This window comes from Stegodyphus dumicola, chromosome 3 (genome assembly GCF_044657685.1).
Source record: "Stegodyphus dumicola isolate Sdum_Otavi_A_Nest chromosome 3, ASM4465768v1".
Taxonomy (NCBI): domain Eukaryota; kingdom Metazoa; phylum Arthropoda; class Arachnida; order Araneae; family Eresidae; genus Stegodyphus; species Stegodyphus dumicola.
In genome coordinates this window covers 135,684,339-135,704,063 of record NC_140770.1, presented here as the reverse complement: position 1 = coordinate 135,704,063, position 19,725 = coordinate 135,684,339, and the positions used below count along the sequence as shown (strand labels likewise).

At 28.6% G+C, this 19,725-nt stretch overlaps 1 protein-coding gene across 4 annotated transcripts in view; it reads left to right on the top strand.

Moving 5' to 3' along the window:
- Positions 1–16,402, top strand: part of ari-2 (E3 ubiquitin-protein ligase ari-2) — a 65,158-nt gene extending 48,756 nt beyond the window's left edge. For 3 of the 4 annotated variants that reach the window (XM_085813342.1, XM_085813339.1, XM_085813340.1), the window contains 3 exons: positions 2,876–2,941; positions 6,376–6,459; positions 11,246–16,402. In XM_085813342.1, the coding sequence (XP_085669468.1) occupies positions 2,876–2,941; positions 6,376–6,459; positions 11,246–11,317 (222 nt within the window). In that variant the 3' untranslated portion in view covers positions 11,318–16,402. Of the gene's footprint in view, positions 1–2,875; positions 2,942–6,375; positions 6,460–11,180 lie in introns of all 4 variants that reach the window. The other variant, XM_085813341.1, reaches the window with a different exon arrangement.
- The last annotated feature ends 3,323 nt before the right edge of the window (positions 16,403–19,725 follow it).

The window sequence follows — 19,725 nt, the reverse complement described above, 5'->3', positions numbered from 1 at the left end:
TCATAAACTTTAAGTGTGTAAAAATTACATAATTAGATTTGTTACAGAAATAACTAAAGTTTAGCAAAACACACTATTTTACACTGAAATATCAACATTTCCTTCTCTTTCAACTAAATGCTGATTAGTGATGTCCATGATTCCAGGTTTTCTAAAACTCTAGCATACATTTCTAAATTTCCAATACAGTTCGCTGACGGCAAAATATTTCTTTTCTTTTAGAGGCAATGTATTAACTCTTGATTAACAGTTCTCTGTTGGGATCAGGACTTAGAAGAGAAGGGCTAGCTCATAGAGCTTTTCCCCCTGAAGCAGAAAGTGAGAAGTGATGACGTAGCCATGATGACACTGAGCGCGCCAATATAATTCACAGCTTGGAAATTAGCGTTTTTGAATCAGCGTTTAAAATGAGCTGTGTGTGAAAGATAGCTATAATTTGGAAGAAGCAATGTTACTGCTTTATGCATTTTAGACTGAACCATTAAAAAATTTAATAATGCTTACTCAATTTTAAAATAATAGATAAAATGTGCTACTCTTTTAATATAAAGTTCTGTGTTTTTTTTTTTTTTATTTTATTTAATGCACGTTTATTTCTAATCATTTCTTTATTTGCATGCTAACTGAGAGAATTTTTATACTGCTTCTAAGATAACTATAATAGCAGCTATTTAAATTTACTCAAAAAACAACTTTACATTGACATAGATTTAAACATATATCACATATATGGCAACATTTCTGCTAACCTACGTTTGATTTTTTGCCTAATTGTAAACTTTACATTGTTATAATTCTCTTCAATATAATAGATATTTTTTAAATAATTTTGTAATTTATACTTATATCTATATTACAATTAAATAAATGTATATAAAATTGTTACCTTAATTTTGACAAAATAGCTTTATTCAGAGTACCTAAAACAGTTATTTAATTTTTCAAAAGTGTGAGTAAAGGAAGCAGGTCTTTTTATGCCAATTACTTTGTTTTATACTATTATATTTTGTCTAGAATGCTAATCTAGCACAAAATCTAATCAATAATTAGTTACAAAGGATACAATAAGAATAACTTTAACAAGTACTTAACAAAATTAGTTTGTTAAATACTTGTTATTCTTGTTGGTACTATTCATAATACCGAAGATATTATCGATTAACTCATAGAAGTCAGATGCTTTCTGATTTCCTGTGCGGTAGAGTATACCTTTTGCGGTACTTCTCTGGAGCGACTTTTTGTCTCTCGTTTCCCTTGACCATTAAATAATTTGGTTTTAGTTTGTGCGAAACTGAGAACGCATATTTTTTCTACAGAATACAAATATTCGCCTCTTTCCTTCTTTAGAGTAAGAACATTACTTTGAATTCTTGGACTACACTAAAATTTAGAAAACACTATAAAATAAAATAAACACCATTTCTTTAATTTGATAATACTAGGTAAAGATATTCCAATTTTTTTCTTAATTTTTTTTCTTTCCAAAAATCATAGCTTTAAGATGACATAGCTCTTATGACAGTGCAACGTGAAATATTTTCACTAGTCCACCTGATTTTTTTCTTATTTTTCAGTAATGCAATTTCTGTCTAGATGTCGTCCACCCTCTTTGTCGCTGAACAAACATTCTAAAATTTTTCTTTTCTCTATTTTTCAATATTTTAATACAATTTTCTAAGGATATTATTTTGTTCTTCAAATTATCAATGCATTCTTGTTTATCCTTAAACATTCAGGATGATCTACATTTTCATTTGTGAGTTTTATTTCAAAATCATTAAAATTTGATTTATTATTGTCATCATCAATTTCGATTTATTATTGTCATCATGATTTACCTTCGGCACAGCATTCCATTTCAACAGTTTCTTTTTGTGGCTATCCAAACAAGCGATTTTTCATATCATCTTCATAAATACTGCATAGAAAATGTTCGCTGCAGATTTTTCCGCTCTTCACATTAATAGAATCTTCTCTTTGACATTTGTGTATCCATTCTTTCGTCAAAAGCAAACTCTCATTTGGATCCTTTGGTCCCATGAAATAAAATATCTCATCCTTTCATGCTTCTGTAAGTGCTACGGCACGTTACTGCAGCACAAAAAGCCATATTACGTAAACGATACTTTACAATATAGAATTTAAAATAAAAACTGACTAAAATTACATATATATAAATTATTTTAAATATATACATTATTAGAAAACAGATATATATATTATTAAAATTAATTTGGTATATGTAACCTCTAGAAAATCGTCTCGCAGCTCAATGAAACTACTGTTTTAAACGCGGGAAATCAGGACAGGTGGCATCACAGTGACGTCAGATTATTGCCTGTTACGTCCCCCCATTAGGCTCGCGTCGGCGAGGAGTCGAACAAAGAAATGAGCTAGCCCTTCTATTTATCCCTGGTTGGGATGGCCCTGAGGCCATATAAATAGAGAGCTTGGAAAAATCACGAAAAACTTGTACAATTTTTTAAAAATTAGTTACTATTAACATCCATTGACAGAAGTGACAATGCTAATCATTCTTTCTGTGTGATTCATGAATAATTTTTTTCTTGTCAGATGAAATAAAGCAAACCACCATATATAGGAAACCAAGGTTTTCACCCTTTGAAGCTTGAATGCAATAAATTAAAAATCCATTCTGTCATTATTATTGAGACATCAACATGTATTTCATTCTGTAATGTATTCCTGTAGTTTAGTATGATTTGATTTCATGTAATTCATTTTGATATTTAACATATTTCTTTTATCTGATAAGTAATCTGAGTGGTTATTTAATCTTATTAAAAGTGCATTTATTATGATTTTCAGACTAAAAAAATGGCTTTCTGCTAATAAATATTCTTTTTGCATTTAGTGTCGATATACTTTGCAATATACTTATCCATATGCATATTACATGGAAAGTGACAGGAAAGAATTGGTGAGTTTATTATACTATAAGGTATTATAAACTTAAAATAGTTTTAATCTCTTATTTGTTTTTAACTTTATTTATGTAATATTACCTGGTGTGCTTTTCATTACATTTTGTATTATATTAGTATGTTAATTATTTAATATCATCTAATGATCAAAGAAATTTTGGGAAAAAATTTTTGTTTATAAACATTTTACAGTATTAATGTTGCCTTTATGCAGTCATTCTTTGTGTGTTTTATAGAGCCATATGAAAGTTATACAATTTTTATGCTCTCTCTACTAATCAAATTGTAGTTTGTCTTGAAGTTGTATCTAATTGTAGTTTATCTTGAAGTATATGTGATAATGGTTTTAAATCATTTTGAAATTTTTATAATTAAAAAAATAGACCCCTTTTTTTGTTAAGATGCTTTTAAAAAGCTTATTAAATGTGTACAAATATATAGGATATTTGTAATTTAAAACAGTGAGTAAATTAATACTGTAATGCTTTTCATAAAACTTGCCTTGAACTTTTTTAAGCTTTTGCCATACTTAATTAAAAAAGTGCAGAGATCTGGAACCATCAGGACTTTTTCAATTCTGTATTTTAGAAACTTGCAGATATTATACCATTAATTTAAATCTAGTAAGACAACATGTAGAAAATTATAAGATGAAAAATATTTAATGATTGTTATTGTAAATAATTAAGCATTCATAATCAAAATTTCGTCGAAAAGCGAAAGGGGCGTCGAGGATAACTTAGGGAAGATAACTTTCTCCTGAAAATAACCTTATGTTAACATTTGTTTTGTTGAACATTTCTTTCGTGATTCGTTATTTCAGCAGTTTTTTTAATTAACTTCTTTCTTTTTAATTTTCATGAGAGAGATAATTTCTTATTCTGGTCCAAAGTTCCATAAATTCTTTAATTCTTGAGTAAAGAATTTTCTTCTTAAATTGTCAAGTGAAATCTTGTAATTTTCTATTACTTTATCACTTCTTCTTTACTTATAATTATATTTTCTGGATTTGAAACCATGCTTCACATTTTGCTGGCTGTTAATTGATTGATAATTGCACATTATCAATGTAGTGAAGATTTCAATAACAGCATCCTCATTTAGCATTTCTTCACATATTCCACTAATTGTCAAATGTTAATTTCCATAGTGCTAGACATTACGCTAGTTTTGTTTGACTGTTTATTCTCAGACGCAAAGACTTTTTCATCTAACCATTGTTTATTTTATTTTATTTATATATTTTTGTAAACTGAAATGTATTTTTACAATTTGTGATTTTGCCAAGAGATGAACACATGGCAATTCTATTTCTTCAAGAAGGAGGATATCTTCATAAAGAAAGACTATTTGAATAATCACTTCATGAAATTAAAATGAGACTTGAAATGGTGGTATTTTCTACCATTTTGGCGTATTACTGATTTTGCCATCCATTAACCTGTTCCTGACTGGCAAAAGGAGAAAGAAGTGCCCCTTTAGTCCAGTATATGTCCATATTATATTGGACTGGGTAATTTTTCTCCATTAAGCCTAATTTTGCTTAAAAATTCATGTCAAATCTTTAATTAAATATGCTAAAATTTACAGTTTGTTATTATTAATAGTATCTGAATATACTGCAATAACATTTTCATGATATTTAAAAAAAGAATTGTGAATTTTAAAGAAAACGGTTTCCATTTTAAACTGTCAAGGAAAAAAAATGGACACTTAAAAAAATTGAACAAATTGCTACTAAAACTACTTGATATATCAAAACAGATTTCATAAATATAACGAAATGAATAAACTATTCTCATTTATAAAGTACTATTAGGGTCTATCCTTCTGAAAGAATCAAACAGATGCAGTTGTTTAAATGTTCTTTCCTGATTTAACAAACAAAACTTGGAAACGAAATCTCATATTAAAAGTTAGTGCTCCATGGCATATTATTTGAAAATACAATTGACTTCAACACCATTTAATGGCACTTAAAAACTTCCATTTTGAAATAAAAAGTTGTGATTTGAAATCACACTAATGTGAGCATTGGCATCCAGGCTTGGAAAGTCTCGTCACATCTATAATACCATGGGGTAATTTCATGATCATGGTCCTGAATGGTTTAATAGATGGGTGGTTCAAGTATTGTCATTACAGCAGCAGACTTCAGTTTTATAATTTGCATTTAGAATTCTTGGTATTGCTTTCGGGGTGATTGTGGTCTGGATATAGCCAGAATTCGGGTGGGAGGAGGCTATTTTCTCAAATCCGGAATCTCAGGATTTGAGAAATGTAAACTTTGTAATCAGTCAATCTGTGACACCAAAATCTTTTTCAAATTTTGTTTTAGAACAAATATATCATTTAAAGATTACATGAATTTAAAACTTTTAGACTATATAAAGCTCAATTAGAAATCAAATTTCTTGTCTGAGCAGGCCACCAGCAGCCGAGCGGTAAAGATGCTGAACACTGGTAGTTCGGTCCGAGGTTTGAATCCCGCGAACGGGCTGGCTGCATAGGCGTTTTCGGGGTTTTTCCCATGTGTATATGAGCCAGTTTCCCTGTCCTGCACGGAGGCATCCCTACCTTTAGGCAGATAGCCCTCGTGTCCTTTGCCATAATTAAATAATCCAATCCAATCTTGTCTGAGCAAAATTAAGTTTGTCTTTTTGCTGTCTTATAAAGCAACAAAAAACTTGATGTTGGGTAATTTTGCACAGGGGTTTATTCAGACAGAAGAATATAGGAAAACAGAAATATCTAATATTGACAAAAAAGAATAATCTATTTTAACTTGCCTTCATGGACTGATTTCATTTAATTATTCATGTGATATGATGTTAGAATGAAGAACATCCTTAAACAGTAATAGTTTAGATGCTGCACAAAATGAAATATTTATTCTCATACACAAGACTGCAATGGAACTTTTGGTTAGATAATCCTCCTTATGACTGTTGGAAAATGTTTCACAGGTAATATAGATTATTTATTGCATGTCTAAACAGTTTTCCGAAATTCTTTAAACTCTATGAACCATTTTCTTCTTTCTAGCAGTAATGTATCTAATAGCTCTAGTATTTGTTATTATGCAGAATGTGTTTTGATATGATAACAGTAATATTAAGACTAAACAAAATAATGAGCTGCATCAGATCGGAAAGTTAAGGAATAGCATAATTCACAGTGTTAAACTGAAATTAATCAGAATGTAATAGTTTCTCTATAATATAATTTCTTGAAATTAAAACTACAACTTGAAACTGTAAACTTGAAATTAAACTCATAATATTTTACTATAATTTTATAATTATTTGAATGTTTTATTTTCAGATTGCCATGTAATTATTGATTTTAGATTTCAGACTGTTATTCTTTGCAGTAATTATGATCGTATAATTTTTAATCATTAAATTTTAACAAATTTTTCATATTTCAGTTTGAATATCAGCAGGCCCAACTAGAAGCTGAAATTGAAAATTTATCATGGAAAATCGAGCGGGCAGAAACAACAGACAGAGGGGTAAGTCTAATATAATATTTGATAATAACAAAAAAAGTTCATTGGAATGAAATTAGAATTACAACTGTATATTTGATGGAGATGCATAAATTGAATATACAGATATATTTGCACTATTATGCAACAGATTTGTGATTTTATGAACTATGATGTTTGTCTTGTAGTGTTTACAGCCTTTTAGACCAATTTCCATGTGCAAACTTTCAGTTTCAGAATTTGTTTTCAATCATTTGAAGTTTGTGAAGTCAAAAATTCACTTATATATATGTTATTCTGAGTACATTTAATAATATATCATTAATTAATATGAAGTTTTTAATAATATTACAGTAACCCCTTGCTGAATGCCAGGGGGGTTATGTCATTTATACGTAGTGTGTATGGTACAGTCACGTTTTCTAAAGTTAACTACCTATGGAAAAAAGTGTGCTGAGTATAATTAAGATTAAGAAAGCATGTAAAATTTGACCAAACGTAAATATTGTTGTAATTAAAAGGAAAAAACAAAACAAATGTTAATTGAAAGGATTGGTATTCATGCTTAAGGAGTGTATGATCGAATTATTATTTTTTTAAAAAATAAAATGGTGTGGAACAATGAATAACACAACTCTTTTTCAAGTTTGCAGTAATAAATGCAGAGCTTTTCAATGCCTCTCATGAAATGGCCTTTTCTTTCTTCATTTGGGTCAATCTCCATTGCAAACTGAGTTCTGTGCTGTTTTATCTTCATTATCATTGCTTTCTTTGTCAGCTGGTGTTACAGGATCATTAAATTCATTCATTATTTCTTAATTTTTTTTGGCTTCTCTTTCATCCCTTTCTGAAAATCCTTAGCCACCAGTTGTTTTTATAGTTTGTATGATTTCTTAGATTTCATTTTTAATCTATGGAAATCCTTTAAAATTGTTGATAACTTCTAGCCAGAGCTAATGTCAGCAACAGGGTTCATATGGTCCTTAAAATTCCTTAGATTTTTTTTGAATCGATTTTTAGTCCTTAAAAGTCCTTAATTTTGGCCAAAATCAGCAGAAGGTCCTTAATTTTAATCATCTGAAATTTCTGTCTGTTTTTATGACTGCCATTTTGAGTGTGAATTAGCATTTTGGAGAAATATTTTTGGCGATGGACTGATTTCTAATATAAATGATGGGATACTTGAGTTTCTAAGCAAGAAATGAAACACACACATTTTGAAATTCATTTTCTTTAATAAAGAGCTCTTAAACAACTTTTCGCTTTTGGGGATGTGAATTCTTTTATTAAACAGTTCTAAATTTGGCGACTTTTCAACATTTTAGTGATTTTGAGATCAGTTTCTATAGATAATTTTTAATTCCGAGATTTAGGAATTTTTCAACGATTTTTTTAAACATCTTAGCATTAATTAATTTCATTAAAATAATGGTAATATATTAAAATTATATTTAAAAAATAACAATAAAATAAAACATTTTTTTTCGCTGTCATAAGTTTTATTTTGGCAACTTATTATACAATATTTTGAATCTGAAAAATAAACAAGGTATAATGCTATAAAGCACAATTTACAAAACACCTTTTGGCAAAAGCAAAATGAGCTATGTAATTAATTAAAAATGTTTTCTTTTTAATTTTTTCATAGTAAGAGCATTTCCCATGTGATTGTCTCAGAATATTCAAAATTCTCAGAATATGCATCAGTTTTCTCTATAAAATTAATTTTACACTTTTTCCCACCTTCTTTTTTTCCAAAATATTTCTGCCTTTTTGCTTTTACAGAATTGGTACGGATAATTTTTCTTTAGGATTTTAGACATTGCAGCTTGGAAAGTTTAGAAGGATTTGAAGGCAAGATTTATAGACCCACGATTCTAGGAGATTCGAGAAATATGTGACAAAATGAAAAATGTCTCCATGGTATCAACATGTAATGGATGTATTTTACAGAAAGTTTGCAATGAATTTCTTACTTTTTGGAGAACGTCTGGAAGAACAATGAAAACATAATATTTGAATGTTTTACTTCTGATACTAGAATCTTAACATGTTAATCTTCCCTTTATTTTCTCTACTTTTCACTAGACACAAGCATGGAAAATATCAAAAATGCTTGTAATCTTATTACATGGGCACGCATTATAAAAAGGGATTTTTTTATTAATAAAGAATTTGAAAACCTGTAATTTAAAACATTCATCTAATATGTCTTAATGCATCATACACATAGCACATAGGCATTTCCCACCTGATGCAAACTCTGTGGATCTTAAATTCTGCTGCCTAGTGCTCTTCTAAATTCTGCTTCCAATGCCTGCTCTAAATTCTAAAAGTATTGCCATTTCTAGATTTTGTTGTTCAGTGTGTCACTAAATTCTAAAAATTCTGCCACATCAGCTCTGTAACCAGCCTTTACCATATATATTTCATATTTCTTCTGAGTGTTCATATTACTAAAATAAATTTAGCCACATTTTCTGAATATTCTAAATTCATTTAGTGTTTTTTAGGATATCAGAAATCCTTAATTAAATCCAAAAATTCTAAAATGAAAAGGAAACATGTTGAAGAAAGAAACTGAGTATATAAAGAAATTATTCTTCAAAGATATATGCAGTTATTATTATGTAAATTACCCAATTGTCTATGATTTCAGCCTTTACTTCTATTTCCTCATATGATAAAATTACTGAGTCAGATTAAATTAAAATTAAATTGTATAATCTTTGACCTCTATACATTTTTAGTTTGAATTAGACTGCTGTTGTTTAATTTCGTCACCGTGAGCTGTAATTTATTTTGTTAGCATCAGAACATGCCTTTATGTTCTAAGTTCTTTTTAAATAAGAAGCTTATTTAAACCTTTGTCTGATATTGTAGTTACTTTTAGACATAGCAATAATATGCTTCATGTCTGTCGGCACTTTTGAACTATATAACTTTTATCAGATCAAGTAAACCCTAATAGGTACATTGTGGAGAGGTTGACAAGTTAGGAGATAAAGCACGCAGAAACTAGGGAGAGCAATGGTTTACATATTGAAACAAATCTCTTATTGTTAGAAAAGATGCTTAAAGAGAAGGAAATTGATATAAACTAGCCAAAATGTCTGGGAAGGCTTCGAATTAAAATGACGGATAAATATTTTATTGAGTGTTGTTGTTACAAAACATAAACGTTTTGTAGCTTTTAATGTGTAATTATTCTAATATCGTTTAAGAATCAATATCGTAAATTACATGTATTTTAAATTGTGAAATTTTATTAGATTTTGATTTTAATAGGGCTTTTTTTTAACAAATATTGTTAAAAATAAAATTTAATAGTGTCATGTAAATCCATAATGACTAAGATTATCAAATACCTAATTTAATTATTTATAACTAACTGCATACCCTTAAAAATTATCTATACATGTGAAAGCCAGTTATTGCCTTTCAATAATACTCACTGTGGTCACAAGATAAAATACGAAAATATAACAATTCAAGTAAAACTTATTCTTTTCATCTACTGGGACTTAAAATAATACAAAACAACTTATCACCTCTGGTGCTTTAATGCCTTATAAAGTATATTAACTGGGTTACAACCCCTCAAACTCTACATGAAGCTACAACACTAACTGCATCAAACGGAGCCTGACTAACTTTCAACACTTGCCAACCATGCCTACATCAGGCCTTTCAGATTTGTTCTAATCAGCAGGTCTCTCTCTAGACAAGCAGCAGCAGTGACAACATTCAGTCTTTTGTTCTGAATCATGCTGATTATGATCTTACTTCTCATTTTAACCTATGCCGTTTGACATAAAATCTACCTGCTAAACCTCTAGACTGACCAAGTATGTGACAAAATGAGACATAAAAAAATCAACATAAAGCTAACTGTTAGTAAAACGTAAATGCCACCTATCTTCTTTCAAATATGACCAACTATTATAAGTGTAAAATATTTAATGGTACTTGATAAATTGCATAAAGTTTATTTTATGCTCAAACTTATTAAATAGTTATGTTCATTAATTCAGATTTAGTAATACTGCATACTACTTAGGGATCTATTTTATTTTTAGGATGATGTTACAAAAGTGAAATTCAGGCTTAGATAATATTTTTAATTAAATTTATTCAGTTCCCATTTGCTCATAGGTCCTTAATTTTTTTCATTCATGGTCCTTAAAAGTACTTAATTTCTGTGTGCAGAAATGTGTACGAACCCTGCAGCAAGCATTGGATGTTGGTGGATGAAGGTTGAACTATGTATGAGGGAAATTCTAGTATTGGACAAATTAAATGGAAATAATTAAGATAATGCTCATATGCAAAATCATGTTCTAAGAGCCTGCATATGGCAATGGTTTACTGTAGATTCATAAATGTTTTTTTAATTTTCACTATTGTTTTACATGTTTCATTTCATAAATGCAGTTCGAGCCCTTGAAGAAAAAAGGCCTGGGAATTGCTTAATTTTAGTTTTTAGTTAATTTTAGAATAATCAGATTTGTAGTTTGAAAATTGACAAGAGTATGATCTTCATAGAGATCTTCTAATTATTTTTCTAACTAAAATTTGATTTAATTTCATTATGAAAAATATTATAAAATTAGTATTGTAGTGAATGGATAGGGAGAGTATACTATACATCACATAAAAAGGATCTCAGTGGAATATCTTGTGTTTGTTTATTAGCTTAAGTAGTATTAAGTTTCGTTCTTTTTTTTTTTTTTTTTCTTTTTCAGGAGATTGAAAATCAAATGGATGTTGCTGAAAAAAGGAGGATGACACTTTTTATTTCTTTTTTCAGGATCTAGAAAACCAAATGGATGTTGCTGAAAAACGAAGGACTACACTTTTAAAAGATTTCTTAGCTGTGTGACATTTTTTGCCTTAAACTGGGGGTGACCATAATGTACAGCATTCTGCATCATCATTATTGCATTTACTAATATATCTGTCAAGTTTTAAATTTTTTGGTTACTAAAAAAATATATTTATTTCACAAATTTAACCAGGCTTTTGTTACATCAGATGTTTTTATGCTTTGTTTTAACGTCGCATATAAAGGGGCTTTGTGCATTTGACAAAAGCATTTGTGTAATATAAAATTTATATTAATGCAATTTCACTAGAAATTTTATCCAACAGTTACCATCATTCACATAATACTGAGACAGATTATCCTAATTTCCATCTTAACATTTTAGCTTGTGATTTTTTAAAGTAAAACTTATAAGACAAATTATTTCATAAACATTTATATGCATGTATACACTTAACACTTACATATATAGTTACAGATTTTTTGTTACTTAATTAAAAAAAATCCCTTTGGAAATTTATTTTAAAATGCATAAATAACACTTTTAAGGAAAGTCCTGGAAGATGTAGGAAAACCTTTTGGATTTTGCAGGGGGGTGATAGATTAGAAAATGCAGTTTTAATTTTTTTTAATGCAAAAAAGTTATAATAGTGAGGTAATTATTCTCTTTTGCAATATTACTTGGTAAAGTACTTGTATAATATTATTACAAAAGTCATGAGAAATAAAAGTCCATTACATCAAGAATTAAAAAAAAAAAACTTTTTTTTTAAACCATGAGAAGCACTTTTAATAATAAATTTGCTTTGGAAAATTTGAAATCTAATTCTGCAATTAGTTATATTAACTTACTTTCATTATTACTTCAGCTATTTTTCTGTGTTGTTATCTTATAGTAGAGCATTTTTAGGGCGAGGGTTGAATTTGCTTACTGTATTTACTTAAAAATTAGACCCGTCCCCCTTTTTATTGCTATAATTTTGTTGCAAAATTTGGAAGGGTCTAATAAGTGGGTATAATGATATATAAAGAAAAGAAGGAGCGTAATTGTCATATTGTATAAAATAATTACACCATTTAAATACTAAATAAACCACAAAGACAAGTTACTATATATATATATATATATATATATATTCAAGATAAAAAGTACATAAATGTTAATTATAATTTAAGTTAGCAGTAGCCTTTTAATGCTTAATTTTAATTTAGGTATTTCTGTCTTTATTCTAAAAATACTAATAAGCTTTTCTGAACTGTATGATTTCAAGATTATCCATAGTGCATCTTTATGGGATAGTCTTGAAATGACATAAATGGAACTGAAACTCAGACAGCCTATAATAATTTTACAGCTTTATTAATTATCCAGTCAAATACATTTAAACTGAAACTAACTTATTCCGTAGTTGGATTTCATCCTAAACATGAGACTTTTGCTTATATAACTGTTGCCACAAAGACTGCTGCTTATTGCTTTCCTTTTTTCTGGAAAACAATATTAAAAAAATATAACTGTTCTGGAACAAGTATGATTAAAGTGTGTATGGCTGTAAATATCAAGCAGTCATATACTAAGAATTACAAATTGTTTTAAATGATGCAAATAGTTCTGTTTTGGAATTTTTAAGTTAAAAAACAACTTTGTAAAATTGCAAAATTTGTCTTGGTACTTTCTACTGGTTCCTAAACTTACTTATATTTAAGAAAATATTATACACAGCATGAAAAATAAAATATTAAAAATGTGACTTTTGTACGAGAAAAATTGATTGACATGTTTCATTTTAAATTTGGACATCATATTTAGTGGCTGTGGAGAGCAAATTTCGTTTGTATGTGAACTGTTGCTAAAAATATCAGTTTAGAAAGGTTTCTGATATTAATAGATTGATTGGGAACAATTTTGTGCAGATTTTTGTAAAATTGATCAATTAAAATTTTTTGAAAAGGAAATGTATATTAGTGTTATAGAACACTGGCAAGTTTTAATAGTGGCAGTGCATCTTACAGTCAACTTATAGCATTTATTTGCATAAGTTAAAAATTAAAACCATTTCTGGTTTAATGAAATTTTTGTGTGATTATGAGGTTGTATTTCTAAAGTAGTAAAACTTTATGAGAATATTAATAATATATTTATAGCAATTGGAAATTTATAAATTGTGTAAAAATTCTTTCAGCAGACCAAGTGTAATAAAATTATAAATTAAAGAATATTACACATTATAAAATAGCATTTAAAAAGGGAAACCGACTTCCAAATTATTTGAGAGGCAAATTGTAAATGATGTTAAATATCTCTAATTTTTTTTTAATTATCTTGGCCAGTTTTTGTCGTATGGAAACTAAACATTTTCAATTTTCATAATGAGTAAAATTTTTGTAAATGTAACTGTAGGGACTGGGTTATTGTGTAAAAGTTTATACTGTGTAATTTGTATCAAATTGACTTTTCAAGGGTAAAAATGCCAAAATGTGATTATTTGCATCATTTAAAATATTTTTTAACTGGAAGAAAAGAGCCTCAGTAAGGACTTTTGTGGACATTTTATATGTAAACTACATAATTACCATTAATTGTAATTGCCATGTCTAGTGGAGTGTTTTCAGTTTATGTCTGCATCTATAATGCTGATCACTGGCATGCGTGAAACAACAATGTGTCACAAACTTTTTCCAACTTTTTTTCTATAACATAGTAAAAAGTTGTATTTAATTATGTTACCTGCTCTTCATTCTAATCAGAATCACGGCTATCTCTTCAAATATTTTTTATTTCTTTTATCTTAAAGAAAGAAATAAAAATATTTGAAATAAAAATATATTAAAAATATTAACCCTTCGTATCTTTTTTTATATGAAAGGTTTTATTTTCTAGTAAATACAGTATGCTTTATCTCGGATATTTCAAATCCTTATAGATATAACTTAAAATATGTCTTTCCCCCAAAAAATCCTGTAATGTTTTTAGGAAATAGAGAATGTAACCATCTTTAACAAGACTTTCAAAATAAAAATTATTGTAAGCTTTCCTTAGTTTGAATGTTTTATAATTAAATAGGAATTTTAAAATCGTTACAAGTTTTTTTTTAAGTTTTATGTTTTGCGGTTTTCTTAAATTTAATTTATTTTTGTTTATTATTCCTGTGAATAATCTTTTTATATGTACTTTTGATTATTGCAACTATTTTCATAAGTTCATGTGAAGAGTTCTTATATATTTTAGAGAATCTTCCTCTGAGGTATGGCAGAAGTATCAAATTATAATTCAAACTTAAGTTCATTTTTGGAATTCATGCAATTACTTTGATTTATATGTAATTTTCCTTTAGCTGCTTTATGCTTGAATGTAGTTATTGCAGTATTGTTTTGTATATGTAGTGTGTATTTCATTTTAATGTTTAGTTTGCTTCCAAAAGTGTCTAGATTATGTGTCACATATATATTGGGTCATTTGGACAATTCTGTGGTTTCTTCAAAAACAATTTTTTTATGTATGTGGTATGGCAACAGCTGAAAACTTTATTGAATGACATATTATGCTTAGTGGCTTTTTGCCATCTCACTGACAGCTAGAAAATTCTCCTTTCAAAGAATATTTTAGGTGTAATAAAAAAAAAAAAAATATTTGATGGTTGCCTAAGAACTGAACTTGTTGCATAGACAATTTTTAACTAATTGAAGCAGTTATAGAAAGGCAAGTTGAGTTGACTAAGGAGAATGAACTATAAAACATGCTAGCTATACTCAATAAATTCCCATCTGACATTGATTAAAATATAACACCTAACATTGTAACATAACACATTGGCAGTTGGTCACTTGGACAATTCTGTGGTTTCTTCAAAAACAATTTTTTTATGTATGTGGTATGGCAACAGCTGAAAACTTTATTGAATGACATATTATGCTTAGTGGCTTTTTGCCATCTCACTGACAGCTAGAAAATTCTCCTTTCAAAGAATATTTTAGGTGTAATAAAAAAAAAAAAAAATATTTGATGGTTGCCTAAGAACTGAACTTGTTGCATAGACAATTTTTAACTAATTGAAGCAGTTATAGAAAGGCAAGTTGAGTTGACTAAGGAGAATGAACTATAAAACATGCTAGCTATACTCAATAAATTCCCATCTGACATTGATTAAAATATAACACCTAACATTGTAACATAACACATTGGCAGTTGGTCACTTTGCAACAATTTTTGCTTTCAGAATTACCACTTGAAAAACAATATTTTTTAGACTTACTAATATGGTTAGGCGACAGTAGTTCCAAATAAATTATTCTATCATTTTCTTACCACAGTGTTCATATTTATGGGCCATTGCAGAAGTTATGTTCGGCTTTGGCAAAATATGGCATACCATATCCTACAGCAGTTTATTTAGCTTTCTTAAAATAATCCATGTACAGTACTTTTAGAAATATTTAGTCTGTCTGATAGCTTCTGAAAGGTATAAGAGGTTTTCCTTCAGTGCCTACCTTTCAATTGTCTTTATTTGAAGTAAAGGCCATACAGATCAAGTGTCATCTTTGAGCATGTTTCTGTATTTAATTTTCTAAAAACAATGCCATTAGCAATTATGAGCCTTCTGATCAGCAGAGTTTAAACAAAGAACATAATATGACAAAAATGAAATGTGCTCCATCCATGAAGTTGTACTCGGGGGGAGGGGGGGAAATAAAAATGCCATAGCATGTATGAGAATGCTACTCTAGAAAATATGTTTTTCAGAATAGTATTCTTGTACGTGTAACATTATTTTAGTACTAACCTGGAAAAAGAGATAATACAGTGGAACCAGGAAATATCAGTGTTTATTATTAACTAGAATTAAGAATTTGCCATAGCAGTAATAATGAAAATGAGCAGAAGATTCACACAGATTTTAATAAAAATGCCATATTTAATAAAAATTTAATAAAAATGCCATAGCATGTATGAGAATGCTACTCTAGAAAATATGTTTTTCAGAATAGTATTCTTGTACGTGTAACATTATTTTAGTACTAACCTGGAAAAAGAGATAATACAGTGGAACCAGGAAATATCAGTGTTTATTATTAACTAGAATTAAGAATTTGCCATAGCAGTAATAATGAAAATGAGCAGAAGATTCACACAGATTTTAAAAATTGCAGTACTTTTCAAATTACCCAATATCAACAGAGTAGTTGACTGTGATTTTTCAGAATTGTTACATTAAGCTATTGTCACTGAAAGAAGCTTCTTTTCTGTAACTGATTGTCTTTTCATGTGTATTTTCAAAACAAGCTAATAATAATTTATAGGCAGATAATTTAAAATGTGATGTAAAGTACATATGTATCTACTGCTAAAATTTGGGACATATACTTGTAAATACCAGCTTGGCTAAATATATTTTAAAAACTTTTTTAATACTGTTAATTTATATCAACTGCCAGTTTTTTAGTAATATATACTGTAGCCAATTGGTGCAAAACAAGATTTTTTTATTGTAATCATTTTTATCAAGTCATTATGGATTTTGTAATGTGAATCCATATTTATTAAATAACCAAATACATCTTAGTGGTTTATTTGTTGCCATTGTAATATAAATTGCTGCAGAATGTTGTTTCATGGTTTAGCCAGGTTTAATTGTGCTACATTTGTATGTATGTAGCCATCTCTTACTGAAATTTGAAGAGAAAAATGTAAATATATGTTGTACAGTGCTCAAACATTTTCTTAAGCATAAATTAAAAAGAAAAAGAAAAAAAAAGTTAAGAAAAGAAAAAAAAAGTGTCTGATAATTTTGTTTGAATTTCAAATAACAGCTCATACATGTACATAGTCCGTAAATAAGCAGTGGTACCTGAAAGGTACGGCTAAGTTTATAGAGTTTTGTCACAATTGAAATTAGTGCCCAACTTTGGATATGAATTGAAGTGAAACTTGAAAACTCGTTTCTTATCGATTCAAAATTTATTTAATGATTATATCAAAATAGTTTCAGTGAAGCTGAGAGAAGTATTACTCAAGTGGTTCCATATTAATAGTATTTTTTATTAGTTCTATTAACCCTTGAAATGTTTATTGTAAAATACTAAATCTTTTACTGACACAAGTCCTAACTAATTTACAGTTTTTTTAACTATCATTTTTCTTAAGATTATATTTAAAACAATAGATTAACCATTGAAAATGAAAGAATTTACTTTCATGTAAAAGAATGTGATTATACCATTTTTATTGATTATTTTTAACATGTTTTAAATTTCTATATTTTCTTTTAATTAAAAATAAAATGAATTGTTATAGTTAGTACACTGGTGAGAAAAATTAAAGGAACATTTATAAAAAGGTGCTTTATATTAATTATACTACGTATAAAGTCCAATGAAAGGCAGTTGCTTGGTAGGTCAATTTCAGTATTGCATAACATCTAGTGAGATTCATTTTGACTATACAAAGATATGTAAATTTTTGCAATTCCCCCCCCCCCAACCTGTTTGGAAAGGTGTGCAAGGAGATGCTTTAAATTCTAGTTTTTAAAATTGTACAAGTAGTGGAATAAAAGTTTGTGTATGAAAGATGAAATATATTATTGAGAAGACTTTTAATAAAATTGGAGTAGGGTGTGACTGGGAGAATGGAATATTCAATTTCTGATAAAATGTCAAACACTTAATAAAGAGGTTATGTGTTTTATAAATGTAAGGCAAGGAAATTCTTGATTTAAACCTGTAGAATAGGTGAAGGAGATAGATGCTAAACAAATATAATAATATAATAAGGACAAATGCTGAAATTAGGAGGAATATTGTGCAACTGGAAAAGTGGAAGCAGGACAGATGCTAAAATTGGGAAGAATAGTGTGCAGCTATTCTTCCCAATTTTAGGGAGAATGGAAGCAGGACAGATGCTGACTCTGATTATTAAAAGTTTAAAAGTGTATCTGAAAATTTCAACTTTTCCATACTCAACATTATATCATAGTTCCTGTGTTTTAAACATTAGATTTTTGCAGGAACAGGCAGTTATGTATTTTGAAGCTATGCCAGACTTGAGAAAACAAAGATGTGAGGACCATGCTCTTAGCTGAAAAATCACTTGGAATTACATGAGTTTTTATTAATTGTTTTTTAATATTTCCTGCCAGTGTATTGAACTCTTAGGTCACATTTTATGCATTCAAAACTTACAAATTTGTATTTTCATAACCGTGTTGGAGAAGGTATTATTAAAAAAAAAGGAAGGAAAAAAAAAAAAAGATTCCATTATTTGTACTATAGTTGTAAATAACAAAAGGAATTGAATGGCGAATGGACAAAAGAAGTATACAAATTGGTCGTAAAGATTTAATTAACAATCATTTTAGTCCAGTTAGGATTGCTTAAAGTTTATTGTGCGGTTATTTTAGTTTAGTGTGCGGAAATATGAGCACAAAAGCATGTCATGCATTTCTGGTATGCTTGATTCATTATCACTACATAAATGAAGCAGTGACCTAAAATATAAATGTAATAGTTACAGCCATGCAGTGACAACTTTTATTTGTATATTTTTCACACTAATAAGAGCCTTGCAATTTTTTAACCCAAAGAGCCCAGAAGGGCTATTAATCTCAAAACTGCATTTTGTGTATAATCACTAAATGCATTAAATCACTTTTAAAATTGTTGCCCTGTATTATATTTAAAGAAATTAAATAATGAAAGATGTGCGATGAATGTATGTATATTTCTCGCACTGTGAAAAAACAATAGTACTGAGAGCCAAGAAATTCTGAATAACGTAGTTCTCCACCTGAATATGGGTACCTTGAAACCCAAATTTTGAATTTGTTTCATCTGTTTCATATTTTATAAAATTTTAATGAAGTTTTGATTAAAAAACTCGATTTCAAAGCTAGCAGTAGCAACACTGTACAGAATAAAACATTTTTATCTCAAATGCGCTATACTGTCTATCGGAAATTCTAAAGATATGCTGTTTTTAAATATTTTTAGTCCAAATTAATATAAAATCTGAAAGCTTTCAGTTTTTTCCCCACACCGAAAAAATAAAATATGCCCTTTATCTTTTTAGTGCAATGCAAGCGAGTGAATATAAAAAAACATGCGTAGAGTTAATGCTTAGAAATTGTGCAAAATCTTATTGAAAATTCCACAATTTAATTGTGTGCTTGTTAAAGATATTGGCTATTGGAGGTAAACAATGATAAAAATTTACCAACTTCAGCATTTGTCTGTACAAAGGCTGTTTGCACATTTTTCTAGACGTTTTTCAGTGTATTTACAGAAATATTTCCCGAAAAGTTTGTGTTTTAAATATTCTACTCGACAACTCTCATTCTTCACTATCTTTCTCACCGTAATTTCCAAGACAGCCTTTTGTATCGGTAGAGGTATTTTATCTCATTCTTATTGAACAGCTTTCCAAAGTCCAAGGAGGGTTGTAGGTCAACGTAAGATCAATCTGTATTTTAAAA